The 24,073-nt window shown below is 37.0% G+C and overlaps 1 protein-coding gene across 1 annotated transcript; it reads right to left on the reverse strand.

The window, feature by feature from the left end:
* Window positions 1-4,755: 4,755 nt before the first annotated feature.
* Window positions 4,756-22,215, reverse strand: LOC144447676 (tonsoku-like protein). The gene is made up of 24 exons (XM_078137754.1): window positions 22,185-22,215; window positions 21,803-21,898; window positions 20,915-21,221; window positions 20,259-20,417; window positions 19,477-19,648; window positions 19,119-19,233; window positions 18,455-18,600; window positions 17,563-17,715; window positions 17,077-17,202; window positions 16,298-16,411; window positions 15,647-15,763; window positions 14,562-14,763; window positions 14,099-14,148; window positions 13,543-13,632; window positions 12,621-12,857; window positions 12,079-12,199; window positions 10,677-11,760; window positions 9,987-10,137; window positions 9,357-9,435; window positions 8,045-8,388; window positions 7,526-7,697; window positions 6,940-7,115; window positions 5,728-5,801; window positions 4,756-5,110 (listed from the first exon to the last, which is right to left on the reverse strand). Exons 1-24 carry the CDS (start codon window positions 22,213-22,215, stop codon window positions 4,756-4,758), a joined length of 4,671 nt encoding a protein of 1,556 aa, XP_077993880.1.
* Window positions 22,216-24,073: the final 1,858 nt, after the last annotated feature.

A 24,073-nucleotide genomic window follows, 5' to 3' on the forward strand; every position in this document is an offset into this window, starting at 1 on the left:
CATTAACACAATTTCTATGTAATCTAGATTCGCTGTAAACAGTACAGTGTCAATAGAGGACATGATGTGACATTATCATTATCATTGTCATTATCAATCGCCATCAAAATCGTCATCATCATCATCATCATCACCACTACTACCACCACCACCACCATCTTCATCATCTACTTAATCCTCATCATCACCACCACCATCACCACATCATCATCATCATCACCATTCACCACCACAATCACAATGATCATCATCATCACCACCACCACCATCTTCATCCTCATCTCCATCGTCTTCTTCATCATCATCATCATCATCATCATCATCATCATCATCATCATCATCATCATCATCATCATCATCACCACACTTAAACCACCATCATGATCAACACACCTCCATCATCATTGCCACATTACACTATTCCCACCTTTGTAATGAAATGTCTTTGTAAGATACATGTATTAGTAACTTGGAATCAAAACCATTTTACGTAACTATGACACAGATTTACAATAACATACAACACACAGTGTGTTTATGATGATTGACTTTTACCTTGCACTGTGTGTGTATATTCAATTTTGTGTAAGTATTTCTAGTTTTGTAAAAATGTTAAGTATTAAATAAAATTTCATATATTTTGAAACATTTCATTGACCATATCATACTTTAAGTTTTTCTTTGACGGGCTTCTCGTAGCCTAGTGGTTATAGTTTAGGACTATCAGTCAGGAGGTCATGGGTTGAAATCCCACTGGGTGACTTAGGCTTCTCGTAGCCTAGTGGTTATAGTTTAGGACTATCAGTCAGGAGGTCATGGGTTCAAATCCCACTGGGTGACTTGGGCTTCTTGTAGCCTAGTGGTTATAGTTTAGGACTATCAGCCAGGAGGTCATGGGTTGAAATCCCACTGGGTGACTTGGGCTTCTTGTAGCCTAGTGGTTATAGTTTAGGACTATCAGTCAGGAGGTCATGGGTTGAAATCCCACTGGGTGACTTGGGCTTCTTGTAGCCTAGTGGTTATAGTTTAGGACTATCAGTCAGGAGGTCATGGGTTCAAATCCCACTGGGTGACTTGGGCTTCTCGTAGCCTAGTGGTTATAGTTTAGGACTATCAGTCAGGAGGTCATGGGTTCAAATCCCACTGGGTGACTTGGGCTTCTCGTAGCCTAGTGGTTATAGTTTAGGACTATCAGTCAGGAGGTCATGGGTTCAAATCCCACTGGGTGACTTGGGCTTCTCGTAGCCTAGTGGTTATAGTTTAGGACTATCAGTCAGGAGGTCATGGGTTCAAATCCCACTGGGTGACTTGGGCTTCTCGTAGCCTAGTGGTTATAGTTTAGGACTATCAGTCAGGAGGTCATGGGTTCAAATCCCACTGGGTGACTTGGGCTTCTTGTAGCCTAGTGGTTATAGTTTAGGACTATCAGTCAGGAGGTCATGGGTTCAAATCCAACTGGGTGACTTAGGCTTCTTGTAGCCTAGTGGTTATAGTTTAGGACTATCAGTCAGGGGGTCATGGGTTCAAATCCAACTGGGTGACTTAGGCTTCTCGTAGCCTAGTGGTTATAGTTTAGGACTATCAGTCAGGAGGTCATGGGTTCAAATCCCACTGGGTGACTTGGGCTTCTCGTAGCCTAGTGGTTATAGTTTAGGACTATCAGTCAGGAGGTCATGGGTTCAAATCCCACTGGGTGACTTAGGCTTCTCATAGCCTAGTGGTTATAGTTTAGGACTATCAGTCAGGAGGTCATGGGTTGAAATCCCACTGGGTGACTTAGGCTTCTTGTAGCCTAGTGGTTATAGTTTAGGACTATCAGTCAGGAGGTCATGGGTTGAAATCCCACTGGGTGACTTGGGCTTCTTGTAGCCTAGTGGTTATAGTTTAGGACTATCAGTCAGGAGGTCATGGGTTCAAATCCAACTGGGTGACTTAGGCTTCTTGTAGCCTAGTGGTAATAGTTTAGGACTATCAGTCAGGAGGTCATGGGTTCAAATCCCACTGGGTGACTTGGGCTTCTCGTAGCCTAGTGGTTATAGTTTAGGACTATCAGTCAGGAGGTCATGGGTTCAAATCCAACTGGGTGACTTAGGCTTCTTGTAGCCTAGTGGTAATAGTTTAGGACTATCAGTCAGGAGGTCATTGGTTCAAATCCAACTGGGTGACTTGGGCTTCTCGTAGCCTAGTGGTTATAGTTTAGGACTATCAGTCAGGAGGTCATGGGTTCAAATCCCACTGGGTGACTTGGGCTTCTCATAGCCTAGTGGTTATAGTTTAGGACTATCAGTCAGGAGGTCATGGGTTCAAATCCCACTGGGTGACTTGGGCTTCTCGTAGCCTAGTGGTTATAGTTTAGGACTATCAGTCAGGAGGTCATGGGTTCAAATCCCACTGGGTGACTCCGGCCTGACTGGGAAAGACTTGACAGTTCTAGTTTCTCTTGGTAGGATTTAGCTGATAGGGCCTTGGTTACCACATTTTGAACTTGAATTTGAAACCCTTCTAAACTTTTATCATCAATGTTATTCTTTTCATCTGTGAGTATTCTGTCATTAATTACTCTGCTGAGCAGCAGTGAACCACTTGATTAGCCAGCCACACTTTCTTGTTAGTCTGTCTGACATGGCTATTATTCACATCAGTACTGTAATAAATAATAAAAAACCCTCCAGTGACATGACAGTGAGCGAGCAACATAACCAAACAGGTACTGCCTCATATGTAGCATAACTAACCTCCGCAAAATGTTAAAAACATAAAGAACTGGACATCACACATCATGAATGAATTAAAATTCAAACATCATGAATTAAAATGATTGAAAGTAAAGTTTATTACATATATCAAATAATTTCATTCAAACAGAGTATGTAACTTTTCACACATCACATGTGCAAAATATATAAGTTAAATCAAGATGCTACTATTCTTGGCAGAGTTTTGCCAAATACATTTTGTACCTATATATATATATATATATATATATATATATATATATATCTTATATGTTTCATGGTTCCAAGAATCAATAGGACAGTAATGTAAAATAATTACTTTGGAATGTGACATTTTAATCTGTCTACTACAGACCTTGATCATGCAATGATTTAATTATTCAGCGGTAATATCTCTCTGGACATCACATGTGATCAGGACAGTAGCCATACATATATCGAAAAGTCCAAACATTCACTCAGCATCCGATGCAAAGAACAGACGAAAACAGACAACCACTGCAGTTGGGGACCACTGCAACAATCACTGCAGGATCAATGTCCATAGTAGACTAATCGATTAATTTTATCTATCATCCACTCATTTCTTATTTGTTTATAGATTCCTGAAGGTCCTTTTGTGCTGGACTGAAACATAGAAATAAAAGGTTTTAAATTCAACCTCATTGGTAGCAACTTCTTGTCATTTCATATCAAACTCATATATATCTCTTCAAGTTCAAGTCTCCCCACGAAGTGTGCATTCTCTGAAGTTGGGACTGATTTTCATTTATACAACAAACTTGTAATCGAAAAGTCACATTTGTCTCTAACTGACCATTCCAAAGTCACTATATTTTACTGTCCTGTTTAGCTATAATGAAGGGACACAGATATAGACATTTACTGTTATTGCTGTAAGTTAGCAGACTTAGCCCTTATACATATAGACATAGTCTGGTGGACTTACTGTAATTGCTGTAAGTTAATAGACTTAGCCCATATACAAATCCCAAACCCATAACATGATTTCCTAATAAATACGATACCTATAGGATTTAACATTATATGGTTGATGAGACAAAGTGGGTATTTTATAGGTAATCCATCAAGGAAAGTGTACTACAATCTGTTAGTGTAATATGTCCATGCCCACAAATAGATATTTGACATTGTATCATCTATAGGCATAATTCTCCTCTAACTACAATCAATTCAACACAGTGTACATTCATCATGGAAGCAATAGGATTCATGTTTAAGTTCTCTTCTTCCATGGCAATATTGTCCCTATCACAAGTGAAAGGAGAGAACTTGTGTATGCACCATCCTTATAATTTACATCTTAACTCTGTGGGTTTATCATAAATCAAATATGGCCACTGTCAAAGACATCATTTTATGACAGCACTGCATGGAAGCATGCTGAAAGTGTACAAACAGGTTTTTATGGCAATGCTGCATAGAAGTGTGTTGCAAGTATATGAAGAGGTCATCTGATGTTCATCAGGTCATCACCATAGTAATTGGTTCTTGTGCTGGCCACGACCAAGGGTTTTACTTACTTACAAGTAACATTTCAACCATACAGGTTGACCATCATTGTAAACCACAACCTCTTTTACGGCACTGTCCAAGACGTTAATTTCAGTGTTGCAGAAGAAATAACAGCTCTGGTTTGTGAGAACGAGGTTGACAGGCTTTGCCAATATTACTATGAAGCGGTTATTTTACCGCAATACTGCATATAAGCTTGCTGTAAGTGTGTAAAAATAGGCCATTGCAGACTGCAAACAGGAAATTGAGAATACAGCGCCTTCGCTCTAATTGGGGGTATTGCCACCTCATAGTGCCGTTTCTCAAGAGCTTTGTCCCTTGGTATTCTGTACCAGTATAAATCAGGGGTGTTTTCGTATTGTTCAGACATTGTGGAAAGCAGTAGTGCTCTATGATTAACTGAATAACCTATACCATGTATACCCACAAGGTACACACAGACAGGAAGTAGAGTGCCACCATGGCAAATTTTGGAAAGGCCTATTCATGATAATTCTTTCCTGTACAGATGACACACAGTACCATAACGAAACCATGCACTGTGTTTCTGATGATGGTCCTTCCATAGTTCAACCAATCTCTCAATATCACTGTCTTCCAGTCCGTTAGTGGAGAATCGAAAAGATTTCAATGGAAACTGGCTGTCTGTCTTCCTGCCAAATACTGTCAGGAACTGAGTGTCAATTGGTGAGGTCAGGCTACATCCACACAGGTCAAGTTCATCCATACACATGGTGTTTACTTGTAGTGTATCTAACAAACACTGCAAACCATAGTTAGTTATTTTACTGTTAGCACACAGGTGGAGTGATGATAGGCACTTGTTGGTTGAGAAGCAACTGCAAATGAAAACATTGATAAAATTCTATTCAGGAATAAGTTTATACAATAGATAATTTTTTTATTTATCTGAGGTGGATGTGGGGTGGGGGTGGGGATGGCGATGGGCAGGGAGTGTCAGTTTCACTGTATGATCTAGTCTGACACTCAGAAAAAGTAGCCTTATAAAAGGACTCTTATACTTCTGAATCAATTCCATTGTTTATGTAAGTTATGTATATGATCCAAACCACAGACCAAGATTATCATGTGAAGGATTTAACCCTGTGTGTTTACTAACAGCATGAATTGTAAGCTTCTCACTCAGTTAAATGGTTACACATATTTCTACAGCACACTGCAGGATAGAACACACACAAATACACATACTGAACACATGATACTCAAGTCTGTACTATTACACAGATGGCTGGACGTATGTTACATCTTTCTTGTGGATTGCATCCTGCTGTGTGCTGTGGGTAAATGTATATGTTAGAGAATTTATATGTGTGATAACGAGATGACTTTTTGACACCTTCAACACCAATCTTAACAGTTCACCACTGATAAGGTGACATTCTGATCACAGGCATCTCTAGAAAACTCTGAAATTGGTTGTATATAAAACATGTACCTTGTAATGTCCATCAGATCTTCATTGGTTAGAAAACAACCGCCTAGGTTCAGATGTTTTAACGCACACCCAGCCTACAACAGAACAGCAACATTATCAACAATGGTGATACAAAATTTGAAATAACAAATCCAATTATACAGGTTCTCAAGCTAACAGTGTGATGGAAGAAACACTCTCACATTTTAATAGAGTTGATTGAAATTATATTCTCTAACTAATTTTGGTAATATTTTTGTACTAGTTCCGAACTCAAAGTGTACATGTATATTTCAGCTGAATCACTCGGCCTTCTTCAGCTTTTATTGTCTATGGGTCAACAACTGTATTGACAGACTTTAATAATGTTATATACACTGCACTGAAAACAGTGAGAAGTTCAACTGGTCAAAGTACAATACACAATGTCATATACACTGCACTGAAAACAGTGAGAAGTTCAACTGGTCAAAGTACAATACACAATGTCATATACACTGCACTGAAAACAGTGAGAAGTTCCACTGGTCAATGTACAATACACAATGTCATATACACTGCACTGAAAACAGTGAGAAGTTCCACTGGTCAATGTACAATACACAATGTCATATACACTGCACTGAAAACAGTGAGAAGTTCCACTGGTCAATGTACAATACACAATGTCATATACACTGCACTGAAAACAGTGAGAAGTTCCACTGGTCAATGTACAATACACAATGTCATATACACTGCACTGAAAACAGTGAGACATTCCACTGGTCAAAGTGCACTACACAATGTCATATACACTGCACTGAAAACAGTGAGACATTCCACTGGTCAAAGTGCACTACACAATGTCATATACACTGCACATACATATGAAAACAGTGAGAAGTTCAACTGGTCAATGTACACTGTACACAATGTTATATACACTGCACATGCATATGAAAACAGTGAGACATTCAACTGATCAATGTACACATCCCCACTATAAGTATATAAATGTATACATGGTACTTTGCATGTTCGACAAATTACTGTGTACAGATAGACAGAACCATAGTAGATCTAGATCTCCAACTAGCAGATGACTATTAGTTGTACTTGTATGTGTAAGGTGAGACTTAAGTTATTAACCTACATTGGTATGACTTTGTCTATTTGTTGAATTAATTTTCTTTGGGTGAGAGCAAACCTACTTCCATCACAACTAATTCTATATTATCTAAAACACTTTACCTGTGACAAGTATGCAGTCAAATGTTTACTAAGGTAGGTGATATTACTAGATGGCATAGTGGATGATAAATCTAGTGATGTCATTGTGTCACATGACAGACATTTCAGTAGCAGCTCTACTCCTATTGGTCCAAAGCTGTTGTGTGACATCATTAATGTATGTAGATGAGCGGCACCTGTGAAGCAAAATATGCAAATTGTAGTTATCTGTTACATAACATACTTCCCTAAAATGAGATATGAACATTTCTACTGATACCATTATACAGTTACCCCATGTACTCACTCATTCTACAGTTGGTCAACATTTTTCACACCTGAAAAACACCGATCTAAACATTCTGTGCGATGACAATTTCCCATTAGGAGAAGCTTGAAGTAACTAAATATTTCACCAATATAGACTATTCACTGACATTCCCTAGCAGTTAGTTGGCACATTTTTGGTGCTGTTTATGTGCCAGTTATGTTTCCACGTTTTCACAGTAAAATCACAATTTTCCTACAATTATGAAGGATATGACAGACTACAGTGAAAATCCTATGATTTTAAACAGCAGTAACAAAAAAGACAGTCTCCTCCTACCCTTCAAGGCATCTTGTAAATGTCTCCTGTGCAGTTGAAAGAACTTAACAGTGAGGTCACATGATGACAATTTGAGAGTTGACAGCAATGGAGAATGTTTGATAATACCAGCCAGATATAATGTACAGGAATCTGACAAGGAGTTGTAGCTTAGGTCTAACACTTCCAACATCTGGAAATTAACAGTTGTATATAATATCAGATATAGCGACATAATTTATATCACATGCATAATCCATTTCTGATATGACTTGGAAACTGAAACTCAAAATGTTATTGAGATATGATTGTCACCTGACTGCATCCCTGGAGTTTGCAAGTAAAATGGTTTGTTTTGTTGATGGTGTTTAGTCTATGTTCTATAAAATCACTCACATTTAAAGAGGTCAACATGTCATTCCATCATTTTTCAATGAAAATGTTATTTCAAATGTAATAAAGTCAAAACAAGCCAAAAGATAACCACACAGATAGAGTTGCCTTACAGGATGTAGGAACCATAACATCGACTCTACCCACCTTGAGTGATTTATCATTTCTACTGATTGCATCACCTCCCACCAATCCACCACCAGGACCTTCCAGACTCTCTGATAACATTTTCAAACCCTCATGAGTTATTTGATTGCATGACAGATCCAACACACTCAGATTTGGCATTGTTGCTATAGCAGCAGCGAGATGACTAATGACTGCATCCTTGATGCAGTTGCCAGGCAACAGGAGTTGTTTGATGGAGTATTGTCTTTGTAATGACCTGAAGAGTGGTGTAACTTGTTCAGATGTTAAAGCCAGGTCTTTGAATGCCAGTTGTACACTACAGTGGTTGGAGGCCAAGATTTCTTTTATTCTAAAATTTGCATCTGTGAATGAGATAAAGAAAGAAAGAATACGTTGATTCATGGCATTACCATTTTTGGGTTTATGAGGACCGTTATCAGTACTAGTTTAAATCAACATACAGTATACTGATTACGATTTCCATTTTGTTGTTGAAAACATTTCCTTTCAGTTCAATCAAAATAAAATCTATGAACACATGTGTACAGCTACTGGACATCACAAGTATGACTAGTCCCATAATTTTTTTTTTTTTTTACAATTTAATTTTTTTATTGACCGAAAATGTTTTTTTTTGTGCAACTGCAATAAAAATAAATACATTACATATACATGAAATGGATAGATAGATAGATAGATAGATAGATAGATAGATGGGTAGATAGATAGATACATGTAGATAGAAAGATAGATAGGTGGGTAGATAGATAGATTGATAGATAGATGGGTAGACAGATAGATGGGATAGATAGATAGATGGATAGATAGATGGGTAGATAGATAGATAGATATATAGATGGATAGATAAATAGCTAGATAGATAGATAGATAGACAGACAGATAGATAGATAGACAGATAGATAGATAGATAGACAGACAGATAGCTAGATAGATAAATAGATAGATGGATAGATAGATAGATAGATAGATGGGATAGATAGATAGATAGACAGACAGATAGCTAGATAGATAGATAGATAGATAGATAAATAGATAGATAGATAGATAGATAGATACATAGATAGATAGATAGATAGATAGATTGAAAATAAAGTACAGGAATTTGGTTCTTGTGTTGAGTAGCCTCAATAGGTGAATGGTATCATTATTTGTTATAAGTTCAGAGAGGTATCAGTAATAGAACTGACTCAGTGTACATTCTCACACTCAAAAATTTGGTATCACACATATTTTATCAGTCAACTAGGTAATAGATATAAATGGATATATTACACTAGTCAGTCTATACATTTGATGATGTTAGTCGTACCTGTGCCAGCAGCTTCACAAGCCCTTTGATATCTTTCGGGTAATGGTTGTAAATCCCATGAACTGACATCACCTATTATCTGTCAACAAAACATTTTATCAGAATTCTCAATGGACCAAAATCATACAAGTGTGAAAATGTAATGACAAAGTAGGCAAGAAAAGTAACATCTTAGGTCAAAGGTCATTATTAACACTGGCATTTAGATAACACTTTCTTTATCTCCTATATTCCGCAACAAAATCTTTTGGTAAAAAAGACAAAGTCCAGCGGGGCTACGGGAATGGGTTCTGACTGACTGTCCATGTATGGCCAGCCATATATGCATCTCTGATATATGCACACGTCAAGCGATTCTAATTCAAACTTGGCACAAAGCTGACATATTATAGTGGGTATATTCCTTACTTTCATGACCTTGTCAAATTTATACTTTAAAAGGGAAAACCACTCCAAAAACTAAAGACATTTTTGTACACTTTAGGTTCTGAGAGTCAATCTGCTCTTTTTCCCTGCAACAGCATGTGATGTAAATTCATGAAACAATGTCAGAACCCAAAGTTTACAAAAATGTCTTATATCCATGAGTGACATTCCCCTTTAATGAAATGTTTAGTGAGACTCATTTACCTCTTCATTCATAGACATCACATCCATTACAGTGTCTTCCGGTGAAAACAATGCTCCCTCACCAGTCATCAACACTAAATTTGGACGGAGACCACTTGCATTGTAGTATCTCTGTGCAGACTGTTCTGTTAACCAACTTATAGTCTTCTCTCTGTCCAAACATGTACAAAACAATTGTCATTATATAAAACCTGTTGACGGTAATTTACCAATGGACATTCAATGTAATTGTTCAATATGAAAAGACCCATGTACAATATAGTTGCAGTAGTATAGTATTTGTTATACTTCCAGTGTTATTGTCCATCGTGTAATATTGTGATGTGATAGCCTAGATGACCAAGGATGACATGAGATATACTGATGTGTAGATTACTAGGTTTATTTACAAGGGTGGACTGCCTCCATTGACTTCATGAATTTACTCTGCATCACCAAGGCACAGCTATTACCTGTACTCATTTATGCATTCAACTACATGCCACACAGTCTGTAAGGTACACCATGACAGGGCGCCCTCACACATCAGTTACAACAGGCTGGTGAGGGTGGAGTGACACAATGAATCTTACAGTCGACATGCCACAATGTAACTTTAAATTGTGTCCACCTTTACTTGTTGAAACGAATTTATAATGGCACCATAGTCACATCATTCCAAATACTTAAACTGAATAATAACAGTATTACCTTGAGAGAACTGGTATAAGAAATGTTTTATCTTGAACTTTGACCCGTACTCTCATTGGTGCTGCTCCTGTACTTGTTACTGATTGGCTACTTGTTACCAGGGGAACTGCATTGCTAATTTGAAAGTTTGTGACTGTCCTATCAGGTTGAGTTGGTATGATGACATCATCATCATCACTTTCATTTGCAATGTTCTGATTGGGTGAATATGCATCATTATCTACATTTCTGGATGTTGAGATGGTCATACTAGTGAGTTTCATTTGTTTAGTTCTCTTACTTCTGTTCTTAAGTGACAAACTTCTACTTGTGGATGAAGAATTTCCAGTTTTATTCCTAGTAATATTTTGTGTCGTTGATTCACTAGTCCTAAATACTGACTCGATATCTATTCGTTTTCTTTTACTCGGTCTTTGTCTCATATCATCTATCAACCAATCGTCTCCAGTATATTCATCCTCAGCAACAAGTGCTGGTTGGTTTGCATCACTGTCAGCGAGGTTAAGTCTTTGTTGTGGTGTCTGTGATGAAGTCCTCCTGGCTGCACTTCCCATATTAGCAATAGCATCCCTATAAACGCTAGATGCATTCTCAGGTTGTGAGAAATCTGTGAAGTTATCAATCAAAGGATTCCGGTACAATTCATCACTCTCCTCTACTTCAGTATTTACATTTTCTCTTTCTCTACTCTCATCCTCTGTATCCATGGAATCAATGTTAAATATTTCATCATCACTTTCAGGCCTTTCCATTCTATGAGGTGTTGGTGACGGCAAAGTTGCCATCGTAACGTCGTTCTGACTGGCATCGTCCACCTCATCTCTAGCTCCATCACTGTAATCATCTTCATCTTCAAAATCAAGTAAATTTCGTCTCCTAGCAACAACATCCCTTTTCTGTCCAGATGAATTTCTCCTTTTGTCTGATGCATCCATAGTTCTGTGAGCATTAAATTGATGTCTTTCATGTCGTGGTCTTGTTGGTCTTGGTGATGGCATTGTATCGCTGTCATCTTGTTCTCTGTCATAAAGGTCAGTATTTTCTAAACTGTCAAAATTAGGTGACTTCTGTTGCCTCGATTGACCTGTTAGTAAGAAACAAAATGTGTGTTCAGTGCTGTTGTTGTTTATTTTCAAATATATTGCCTAGTACTGTACGACAACACTACCAAACAAGCTCTTGTGTCATGTGTAACTCAGAGATAAAATTTGTGGAACTTGAGGGGGTATCTTGCAGTGAAAGTTGGGTTGCAGTCAATTATAAAATATGGTAACAACTGACCTTTCTATTACAGCTCACTGAGAAGTTGAGTTTCATGACAAGAATACAAACAAGTACAAACTAGCAATGAAAGACATCTACTCCTTCAGTAAAATGGAGGATAATTTGTATCTTTAATCACCTGGACTTATACTCTTTCTGAGTAATTTTTTCATGTCTTTCACCTCGACAAGTGTTTCTTCATCTAGATCTTCTTTGTATGTCTCCTGCCATTTCAACAGTGTATCCAATGGTGTACTGCCCTATAGATAGATAGGAATGAAGAAATAAGTCACTTTTATCTCCCAGACTGATTTTCATGCAGATCAAAATATGTTATCAGACAGAATCAGAATTGAGTGTAACATTAACGATGTAGAGGCTAGAAAGAAATGGAAAGGCTTTGTCAAAATCATAGCCTAAATTGTGATTTTTATTTATTTACCCTGTATTATGACACGATAATAATAAAAAATAAAAAAAACTTGTAAAATCAATTATTGTGAAACATAACTTTCTGAATGAAAACAACTTGCAAGTGGTGATCATAATCATTATCACTTTGATTATGTAGTATTTCTGTTACCATATCTGTTTTTATATTTAGTTTTTTGTACAATTTACCGCAACGTGAGTTTAGTGTGTTTTTTTAAGAAAATAAATAATAACACTACTACACCATACCTGATCATCTTTAGCATAGACAGTAGCTCCTCTGTTGATAAGCAGTTTGGCAATATCAAAGTGACCACAATTGATAGCATCATGTAACGGTGTAACACCCTGGCAGCCCTGACCACCCCTATCACTAATAATAGCACCATGGTCTACCAAGTATTCTACTATCTGATAATGACCAAAGTTACAGGCTTCATGGAGTGGTAACCATCCACAGTAATCTCTGCAGTTCACTGGATGTCCCTGTAATCATGACCAGATTTTTGTATTTTGTTAAATGTTTGAAAATGTATTAAAATGTATGTTTACAATGGTATATAAACTGGGGTAATAGCTAGTCAGCTAGACCCCCTTCCTCCCTTTCCTGATAATCTTTATTTATTTATTATTATGTTTGAATATATGTATAGTTTGGGTTATATTTCTGGGAATAAATGAAAATACAGTACTATAAATTATAATGAGACCTTATACATATGTTTGGCTTAACTTCAGAACAGTGCACAGTCAGTCAGTGCTAATGGATTGGTTTTCACAAATGTACAACCAACAACCAAGCATGCACATGTGCATGCACACACACACATATATACATGTACACACAATAGAACCTACATTTTCATTTATTCTCCAAGTATATCAGGTTTATTAGCAATGGATGGCACCATAAAACTCTATTAACATTTGTTATGGTATATGTTGCTATTAATGGGGAACATAACTCCAGGAAGTCGAGGCATTTTTGTAAACTTGGGTTACTGGAGAATCATTTCAAGACTTTAACCACTTATATTTCAAGAAGTTACTGAGAAAATACTGAGTTGAAACTTGTCCCTTATTGTTTGTCCTGTATACATGCTTAAAACAATCATGCCTTTATTTCAGTAGTGGGGTTCTTCCGTAACAATATACAAAATCATCAATTTACCTGCTCTATCAGTTTCTGTACTGTTTTGAAATTTCCATCAATAGATGCTCTGTGTAGTGGAGTTTCTCCTTTCTCGTTTCTTTTAGTAAACTGTCAACAAAAAACATGTCAGATCATTTACAGAAACATATGGCATGGTTCAGAGAAAATATCACTACATAAGTTGAAAGTTGTTATTAGTAATAGTGCTTCATTTAACCCAGAATTTCCAAACATGTATTTGATCCCTCACCTCTAACCAGCATTCTCTCCCTAATCACAGTGCTAAGCACCCACTTGACAAAATGAAAATCTCACTCAAAGCATAGTATCGTTATGTAAACAAGGTAAAAGCTACAAGACAACAATGCACTATTTTAGTTGTCTATGCCTGGCCTCTGACTTTCTTATTAGTCTTCTTATGACAATAGCCTAAGGAGAAAACTGCTTTTATCTATAACTTCCATCTGTCAAGACTTTGAACAGGTTGTACTGTTATTTGTACTCTTTATTTTCTCTCTCAGACTTACATATTATAATGCTACTATGTAAAGATTGAATACTATGAGAACCTTACCTTATTTGTTCTAGCTCTGCTTCTGTCAAACTCTTCACAATCAGATACATCTGTGCAAAGAATCAAATAGATACAGTATATGTATGTCCATGTTATATAAACATTCATATTTCTTGGCACCCTCTTGGTATTAAAATTTGTCTATTGGTATATTTTCACTACTTTGTTGAGTCTCAGTGTTATCAACTTTAAGCAAGTTATACAAGAGTTCTGATACACACTGCCTACAATGTAGTTTGCGATGTCCATATCTTGCCAAATTATCACTACCCGGTAGTTACATTTGTTCCAATTGACCATACCTGAATCAGACACTTGAAATTCCTCTATCTGGATATTTTCTCTCCTTCCCAAGTCTTACTGTCATCAAATCTAGGTTATTTTTTTATACTATCCCTAGAGTTTTGATATATCACATTACCTAGTTTCTGATGTCTATATTTTGACTTCTGTTTGACCATACCTGACTCAGACAGTTCTAATTCTTCTATCTGGACATTTTCACTACTTTCCTGAGTCTCTGTGTCATCAACTCCACTCATGTCATCATCAGAATCTAAGTTGCATTGTTCTTTGAGCCTTGACAGCCTTTCCAGTGTGTCTTCTTTCATTTCAGCTTTGTTGAATTTATCTTGTATCAAACACAGGGACTTTAATGCTCTCAACTGTAAGAAAAGAAAATCAGGTTTACATGTATTCTGAAAGTCTTGAACCTCAGACCATTGCCTTACAAGTTACAAATCTGTTTCCATTGAATTAATTCCACATGTGTTTATTTACAATTATCCTGTGCTGCCTTGCAGAATGGGGTATCAGTTGAAATTTCATTCTTTCAAATATTAAGTAACTGCCATCAAAACCTAATGCACATTGTCTTGAATCAAATACTTTAGTTACATTATCCAGTAATATCTCAGATTTGTACAAAATGGTATTGATATCTTGTTCATCTATCAAGATACTGTTTTCAAAATTTCAAAACCTGAAATTCTGGCACATTGGCTGTCAAGATTCATACAAAATAATTATAGTCACCTTGTTTGAAGCGAGTAAGACACTAACGATTTCAGCATACTAACCTGTAATTTAGGTACATTAGCCCTCTCAGCACATTCTAGGGCTTCTTTGTAAGATTTGTACAAAGTGGTATAGTCACCCTGGGCATCTAGTAGGGCTCTCACTAAGTTTCAAAGAAGGGGAAGTACTGGGAAAAGTAGGGGAGAGACTAGCACTACATTATAAAGTGCGGCATACTAACCTGTAACTTAGGTACATTAGCCCTCTCAGCACTTTCAAGGGCTTCTTTGTAAGATTTTACAAAGTGGTATAGTCACCCTGGGCATCTAGTAGGGGTTTCACTAAGTAGGGGGAGAACTGGGAAAAGTAGAGGGAGAGACTAGCACTACATTATAAAGTTCAGCATACTAACCTGTAATTTAGGTACATTAGCCCTCTCAGCACATTCTAGGGCTTCCTTGTAAGATTTGTACAAAGTGGTATAGTCACCCTGACCATCTAGCACTACACTATAAAGTGCAGACCACTAACCTGTAATTTAGGTACATTAGCCCTCTCAGCACACTCTAGGGCTTCTTTGTAAGATTTGTACAAAGTGGTATAGTCACCCTGGGCATCTAGTAGGGGTTTCACTAAGTAGGGGGAGAACTGGGAAAAGTAGGGGGAGAGACGACAAGCACTACACTATAAAGTGCAGACAACTAACCTGTAATTTAGGTACATTAGCCCTCTCAGCACATTCTAGGGCTTCCTTGTAAGATTTGTACAAAGTGGTATAGTCACCCTGGGCATCTAGCACTACAGTATAAAGTTCAGCATACTAACCTGTAATTTAGGTACATTAGCCCTCTCAGCACACTCTAGGGCTTCTTTGTAAGATTTGTACAAAGTGGTATAGTCACCCTGGGCATCTAGCACTACACTGTAAAGTGCAGACCACTAACCTGTAATTTAGGTACATTAGCTCTCTCAGCACACTCTAGGGCTTCTTTGTAAGATTTGTACAAAGTGGTATAGTCACCCTGGGCATCTAGCACTACGCTATAAAGTTCAGCATACTAACCTGTAATTTAGGTACATTAGCTCTCTCAGCACACTCTAGGGCTTCTTTGTAAGATTTGTACAAAGTGGTATAGTCACCCTGGGCATCTAGCACTACACTGTAAAGTGCAGACCACTAACCTGTAATTTAGGTACATTAGCTCTCTCAGCACACTCTAGGGCTTCTTTGTAAGATTTGTACAAAGTGGTATAGTCACCCTGGGCATCTAGCACTACGCTATAAAGTTCAGCATACTAACCTGTAATTTAGGTACATTAGCTCTCTCAGCACACTCTAGGGCTTCTTTGTAAGATTTGTACAAAGTGGTATAGTCACCCTGGGCATCTAGCAGGACTTTCCCTAAGTTTCAAAGTAGGGGAGAACTGGGAAAAGTAGGGGGAGAGACTAGCATAGCACTACATTATAAAGTTCAGCATACTAACCTGTAATTTAGGTACATTAGCCCTCTCAGCACACTCTAGGGCTTCTTTGTAAGATTTGTACAAAGTGGTATAGTCACCCTGGGCATCTAGCACTACACTATAAAGTGCAGACCACTAACCTGTAATTTAGGTACATTAGCCCTCTCAGCACACTCTAGGGCTTCTTTGTAAGATTTGTACAAAGTGGTATAGTCACCCTGGGCATCTAGCACTACACTATAAAGTGCAGACCACTAACCTGTAATTTAGGTACATTAGCCCTCTCAGCACACTCTAGGGCTTCTTTGTAAGATTTGTACAAAGTGGTATAGTCACCCTGGGCATCTAGCACTACACTATAAAGTGCAGACCACTAACCTGTAATTTAGGTACATTAGCCCTCTCAGCACATTCTAGGGCTTCCTTGTAAGATTTGTACAAAGTGGTATAGTCACCCTGGGCATCTAGCACTACACTATAAAGTGCAGACCACTAACCTGTAATTTAGGTACATTAGCCCTCTCAGCACACTCTAGGGCTTCTTTGTAAGATTTGTACAAAGTGGTATAGTCACCCTGGGCATCTTCCTGTGACAGGGCAATGTTTAACCATGTCTTGACATCCTGTATAGAAATAAATGAAAAGTTGTTATTTGGAATATAAGAGTCATGTTAGTGTAACTTTATAACTCAAGCTCAATATCAAGATCTGGTCAGTGTAGACTACATGTACATTGAATTTTGTACAAAACAATGAGATAGCAATACCATTTCTATAATGTTAACTTGATCCAATCAAAATTTTCATTTTCATGTTTATTGATATCAAAGAATGTAATTTTAATAATAGTAGACCCATTATGAAAGTATATGTTGTTACCATCAGGTTAGGGAGTTTAGGGTTTAGGTGTGGACCAGGCTCCCTAGCATAGGAGCAATTTAAATCACTGTACAGGCGCAAGCCTATGAAAATATAATATATACCTCCTTGGGATTGTTTTGTCTTAGTTCAAGTTCTTTCCTGTAACACTCAACAGCTTTGTCATATTGTTTGTTATCTTGGTAGGTAGCAGCTAGAGATACGAAGATGGGAAGTAACACTTCTACTGGTTTCTGTAATGCTATGGCACATTTCAACTGAAACAATAACAAAACAATGACAATGAAATAGATATACCCCGGTACATACAATGTTGACTTGTCACATTGGCAGTGTTATAAAGCTGATTCCTAGAAGTACTGTAGTCACCAGAGTTCGGCCTACAGACTTGTAAACCAAGCTGATTACCTTCACAGCTTGGAATTTAAAGAGGACAGTATTTATCGTTCATGATTAGGTAAAATCTACCTGTGTTCATGAAGTATTTTTCCCAGAGGTATTCCATCAAAATTATGGTCTGATGTATGGAAATTATGCATGTTTTACCAGAGTTCCCCACTACCCCCCCCCCCCCCCCCCTTCATACTTCAGGCAATACAAGTATTAAAGTATGCCATACTACATACCTATATGAAAGTTTTACCAGATAACCCCCCCCCCCCCATATGCAAGTTTAACCAGATAACACCCCCCCCCCCTCCCAAGGTTCCCATCAAACTTCAGGCAATACAAGTATTAAAGTATGCCATACAACATACCTATATGCAAGTTTTACCAGATAACCACCCCCCTCCCTTAACAATTCCCAACCTAAATTATGGTACTACAACACATGGAAATTTATACAACTTTTACCAGACCCCATCCCCTCTCTCTTAACAAAGTTCCCCAAAGTTATGGTACAATATATAAAAATTTAGATGCAACTTTTACCAGATCCCTTTCTCCTGTAACTGTGATTCCAAACTTTTAGCGAAACACTGTGATACAACATACCTGTTTGTGGTAGTATTTAATCCCTAAGGAGAATGCAATAACCTTACAACATAGATCACCCAGAGATTCATAGACAGACATCCTGGATTCATAATCTACATCAGATAGATTATCCAACTCTTGTACTAACTTACGTCCCTTAATTGCTGTAAAACGAGACAGACATTAAATTACAAAATATTCTCAATTGATGTGGCATATTGTCTTTGGTGGATACTTTTTGTTTTACATTGAAATGTATTTATGTTATTCCAACTACTAAAATATGGTCTTGCAACTGGCACAGATTTCATCAGGAACTTGTACATGAAAGAAAAATGACCTTATTACATTTTGGGGAATGTACCAGAAAAATAAAAGAAGCCAGCCTTGGTTATAAATTTGAGCTACTTTATGCAACTCCAACCACAGACTGTTAAATATATGTCGTGCTGTTCGGCCTTATTAGGCTTCTTAACCATGATGAGTGCTGGCTGATAGTGTGGCATGAATGTCTGTATCTTACAAGTTACATGTTACTCCAAACACTTATATCAGTATCACAAGTAGTGACTCAAATTTGATTATAAACTAGATATGTGTTAGTATTTATTGTGTATTTGTATACGATCAAAGATATCTCTAGTTAAAATAAAAGAGTCGAATCACAGGTTGTTTTACTGACCTGATTTGAGAGATCTTATGACATGTTCTCTTTCAATTGGTAGCCTGGAACCCAACTTGTATGCTTTCCTAAGAGCATGCTTGGCTGCAGTGAAGTCCCCTAGTCTAAAATATGTCTGAAATAAATAATTACCAATATATATATGAGTGTCAATGTTTTGATGTCAGTACTTGATGTCTATATGGTGGCAAGCTTGTTCATTTTATTTACCGGTAGATAAATGTCGCAAGAAACTGTCAGTGTATTCATTCAACCTTGCTATCTAAAAGTGTATCATATGTTGTTTCTTATTGGTTTCTGAGTGGTCGTATCAAACAGAGCTAGTAAATGGTAACTTAAAACAAGCTGTACTACTTACACAGGCACTCAAGACTGAAGCTTCACTCTCCATGTACTTGTCTTTGATACCTTTAGCACATCGAATAGCAGCCTCTAGACATCGCAGTGATTTATTGTTATCATTGTTTTTCTGATAAATACCACCAAGAGAAAAATGGGCTCTAAACAAATCTTCAAACAGTTTGTGTTTTCTGGGGAAAAAAATAAAACATGACTTTATTTTTGATTCTTCATAATCGTTTTCCTTATTTGTTTTGGTAGTTTTAACTTATATTATTTTTCTTGGGAATTGTTTGGTATTTTATTGCAATGCTTAAAACTGTAGAATATTTCCCTCTAATTCATGCAACTACTTCTGATTTGTGCCTTTAATTAGGGTTCACCTTCAAGTTTATGCATGTATCTGTATGTGTTGAAAACTTTAATTATTATCAGATACCTAAATCCAAAACCAAACATTTTTTTACATTCCAAATACTCTGACAGAACCTTATAGCATGCAGTACAGTTATGGCATACTCAGGGGTTTGTGCAGGTGTTTGCTATGATGTTTTCACGACAGAAGTGAGTGAAAGTGCAGCAGAAAACACCACTAGTTTGCATGCACATACCTCCCCATTCGCAAAATTCTATCGTGCATTTGCATGATTCCTGTCGACTGCATGTTTATTTGCATAATGCACTGTTTTCGATATTTCACTGAAGCATAAATACTACCAGAATGCACACACCACTGGTGCAAGTACCAGAATCACTAGTACATATGTTCTAATGCACATTCATGTATATACAAATACTTACTCAGCTATAAAGATTGCTTGTTTTATAAACTTAACACAGTTTTCTTGATCTTGTTGGTTATCAAATACCAATCCTAAATTCAGGAATAGTCTAGCTCTCATTTCTTGTAATTCTTTCTCTGATATGGTGCCTTTCAACTTGTCACAAATACGTAGACTCCTGAGTGTAAAAGAAGATAAAGTTATGTTCAGTGTTTTTTTGGTGTGTGTTATCTAGTTAAAATCTTCCTAAGTTCCCTTCATATTTTACCAGGGTTCCCCACCGGCACCTTAATTCAGTATTTTGGATAAGGGGCGAAAGATAAAATCTTTTCCAGATATATTTCTATATTATAGCATCATGAATAAATTAATGACAATATAAAAAATAAAAATAAAGGTACATCGATAACATCATGCCAATTCCTACATCAGATTACCGTAAAATGCTTCTTGTGCCTTTTGAAGCAGAAGATAAAATCCTACAAAATTTACTAACTACACAATACATGTGAAAACTCTGCATGTTTTTCCTTAGGGTTACTAGTGTTCCCAGACTTCAGCAAAATAGTAGTGATAAAGTTACTTTTTCTAGAAATTAGAATCTAGTTTTAAATAGACTACAGCAGGGGTTATGAGTAGATATAAATATGGAAGCTGTCAGTGAGGAAATTTTACCTTAGGAAAGATTCCTGTGCCTTCTGTAAGGAAGCCTTTTCTTTTGTTACATCAATGATGGAATCTGCTTGACATAAATAAGTCCTTCCTATTGTTGCTAAGGCTCTTTGTTCTTCTACATGATTACTGACAGACTCCGCAAGTTCTAAATGTTTATTTTGATACTTCAATGCTTTATCATATCTGTTTAGTTCACTGTAGCATTCTCCTATCTTTCTATTGGCTACTGCAGCACCAATCACATCAGCGAGGGACTCCGATATTTGTAATTCTGCTTTGTGTTCTTGTATAGCTTCTTCATATTCACCTGTAAAAATATCAAAATATGATTTTGATGTAAAAATGTGTTCAGGCAAATTTACATTTTGTACAACTCAGTGTTTTTCTAATTTGCATATGAACAGTAGAGGTAAAAGCCATTCAGTTCTCAAATCACTTTACCAGGGTTCTTAACTTCCAACAAACTTATATTACAAGGTATGGCGATCTGTGCAAGTTTTTCTTAAAATATCCATCTTTCTGTTGCCAAGGTTACCAACTTTAGCGAAAAATATGCAACTTAAGACAAAATCTACACTTATTGACTTAATTACAATGTCAGTACTACTTTTTTTCTTTTTGATATTATTTCCTTTTTATCTTTACTTTATTTTATCTTCTTTTGTTGTGGGAGGGGGAGAAACAAACGGGTTCAACAGTTACACTTGTTGAGCTGGGGTCTGTAAGCAATGTGAAAATTTATCAGTCTAAATCTTTACAGAGTTGAGTTTGTTGAGATCATCCTGTTTTATTTTGGTTTTGTGCTAGTGAATACACAAATGTCAATTTATCAGTATCACCCTGTGAAGTAAAACAACCCATACAATTTGAACTCCATGATAGACATACCATTTTTAGACAGCAGTTCCCCCAAGGCATTACATATTTCAGCTTCTTCTCTCAGATTTCCCTGTGACTGAGCTTTCAGTCGTGATTTCTGAAGACCTGGAAGTCAACATAAACATAGTTTCTAGTCAAAGTTAAAAAAAAAATATATACATTTACTCAAATAATATCAGCCAGTATGGTCAATTTAAAGCAATACTGAAAAACAGCAATTTATTGTGACACACTAAACTTGTATTCCCCTATCTCTAACTGCTAGGTCACGTCACCCATAAGAAAACCAATTGTTTGTATCATTTGACCAATGCCCAACAGAGTGACATCACACTGATGACAAATTGTTGAAAGAAAACGGTGTATGTTCTCACAAAAATGTGTAACTTACGCTTGAATTCCCGTTTTTCCTGAACGTTCATGTCGAATGGCGCCAGACACTCGTTTTTCGTTGAAGTGCACACATTACCCACAAATGGACGCGTCGTCGATACGCGATAAACAGATACTGTAAAGTGTAAATACGAGGGTTGTTCAACAAGTCGCCATTTTGCAAATTTCCCGCGAGTCATCAACTTTGCATTCTGGGATAGAAATGGCTGCGCAAAACAAGAATGAAATTTGTGTAATGGCATGACTAGACTCACGGAATCGCGGATCTGGAGTCCGCAACTATGCAATAGTTATGAGAAAAATGTATTTTGAGGTGAAAAATGCATGGGGTCAATCATGAAAGTCGTACGTTGTCGATTCTTCTTCTGTTCACGTAGGGAACATGTGAACAAGCAGAATTTATTCGGGGGGTCTATGGAGAAAATTTTGTTCGAGTTTTTTTCTCAGAACCCCCCCCCCCCCCCATAAACATTGCAACACCACAGCAATGATCCCTCACGAAAGTGGTCTTAAAGTCCATCGTGTACAGCCGCCATTGAATTTCCACTTTTATAGACTTCTACAGTTCTAAACCGTCATGAAACTTTCGAACTTAATTAAACATGCCTATTAAAGTTTATTTGTTACATATATAGAAAATGACTACTCTAAATTTAGAGAAATTAAGTGTGGTTCTCTTTCATGGAAAAAATCTATGGATTTTCAAGTATACATTTTCCCAGCATTTGAACGTTTTTAGCAGTTTTTCGATATTGTTAGCCATTGTTTTCATTTGTGCTTTTTGTTTGTGTTTCTAGTGTTTTAAAGATCAGACGTTTGAAATTTGTTTATCTGAATACATTATCGTTATTTTTTTTCAATAATTCCTGTTACCTATGAGCAGTAATTAGATATATGACGATATAAGCATATATAGGCCCATAGTGTTTATTTTAAATATGGTATAGAAATTGTGTTCAATTATATTGTTATAATTACTAGTAATAGTTAACACTGGTAGCAGTTTCTTGAATTTCGTGCTGGAAATCAAAGTACTGTTGACGTAAAAGATAAAAAATTCTGGCGACTTGAACGTAAAAATACAGCCGTGGTTGGTACGACAAAATTACACTTTGGTCGACTATATATCTTGGTTATCAGAAACTATTATTCTAAGACCACCACTTCACTACCTAAAGAAAGAAAAATGTGTAAAGCAATCTATCCTCGTCTAGAACTAAGTCTACGCGTAGGTAGAATCCGAGGTACGGCGAGAGGCTCTAAAATAGGAAAATTGTAAGCTGAATACACTGAACAATATTAAAGCTTATATTTTAATAAAGTGAAAAAAATAATGGTACAGCTAGTACAAACAAAGCCACAACGATGCAGAAGCCAGTAAAGATGGGAAAACGTACTACGAAAACAACCAAAAGAACACGCGTCGACATTTTAGTCATAGTATTAAACCTCAAAAACTCCAAAAGCAAAAGTGTAGTCGCATCGCAGCAGGAGCTGGTTAGGTTAAGCGCGTTGCATCTTGGGATAGAAATGGCAGCGAACGTAACTCGGGGCAGAATTTGAAACCTTGTTCATCAAGATAAACAAAAGGTGGGTGTAGTCCCATATATAGTCTAATATAACTGAATTGTTATGTTATTTGAAACATTTGTAGACCCTTGCGTTGAAATGGGCGAGATCCACAGGCTGAACGGCTTTGAAACGTGGACGTAACGGTTTGTGAATTTATTGTTGTATTATTACTGTTCATGGACTGTGATTCACTGATCATTGATTGAATTTGAACGTCGTTTGGTATTCATCAAGGGACTAGGTCTGGTAATTTGTTTCTCCAGTGGAAGAGGGGAGGGGGATCAGGGATATCCACATTTATCCGATGTGGTGAAA

This window comes from Glandiceps talaboti, chromosome 16 (genome assembly GCF_964340395.1).
Source record: "Glandiceps talaboti chromosome 16, keGlaTala1.1, whole genome shotgun sequence".
NCBI lineage: Eukaryota > Metazoa > Hemichordata > Enteropneusta > Spengelidae > Glandiceps > Glandiceps talaboti.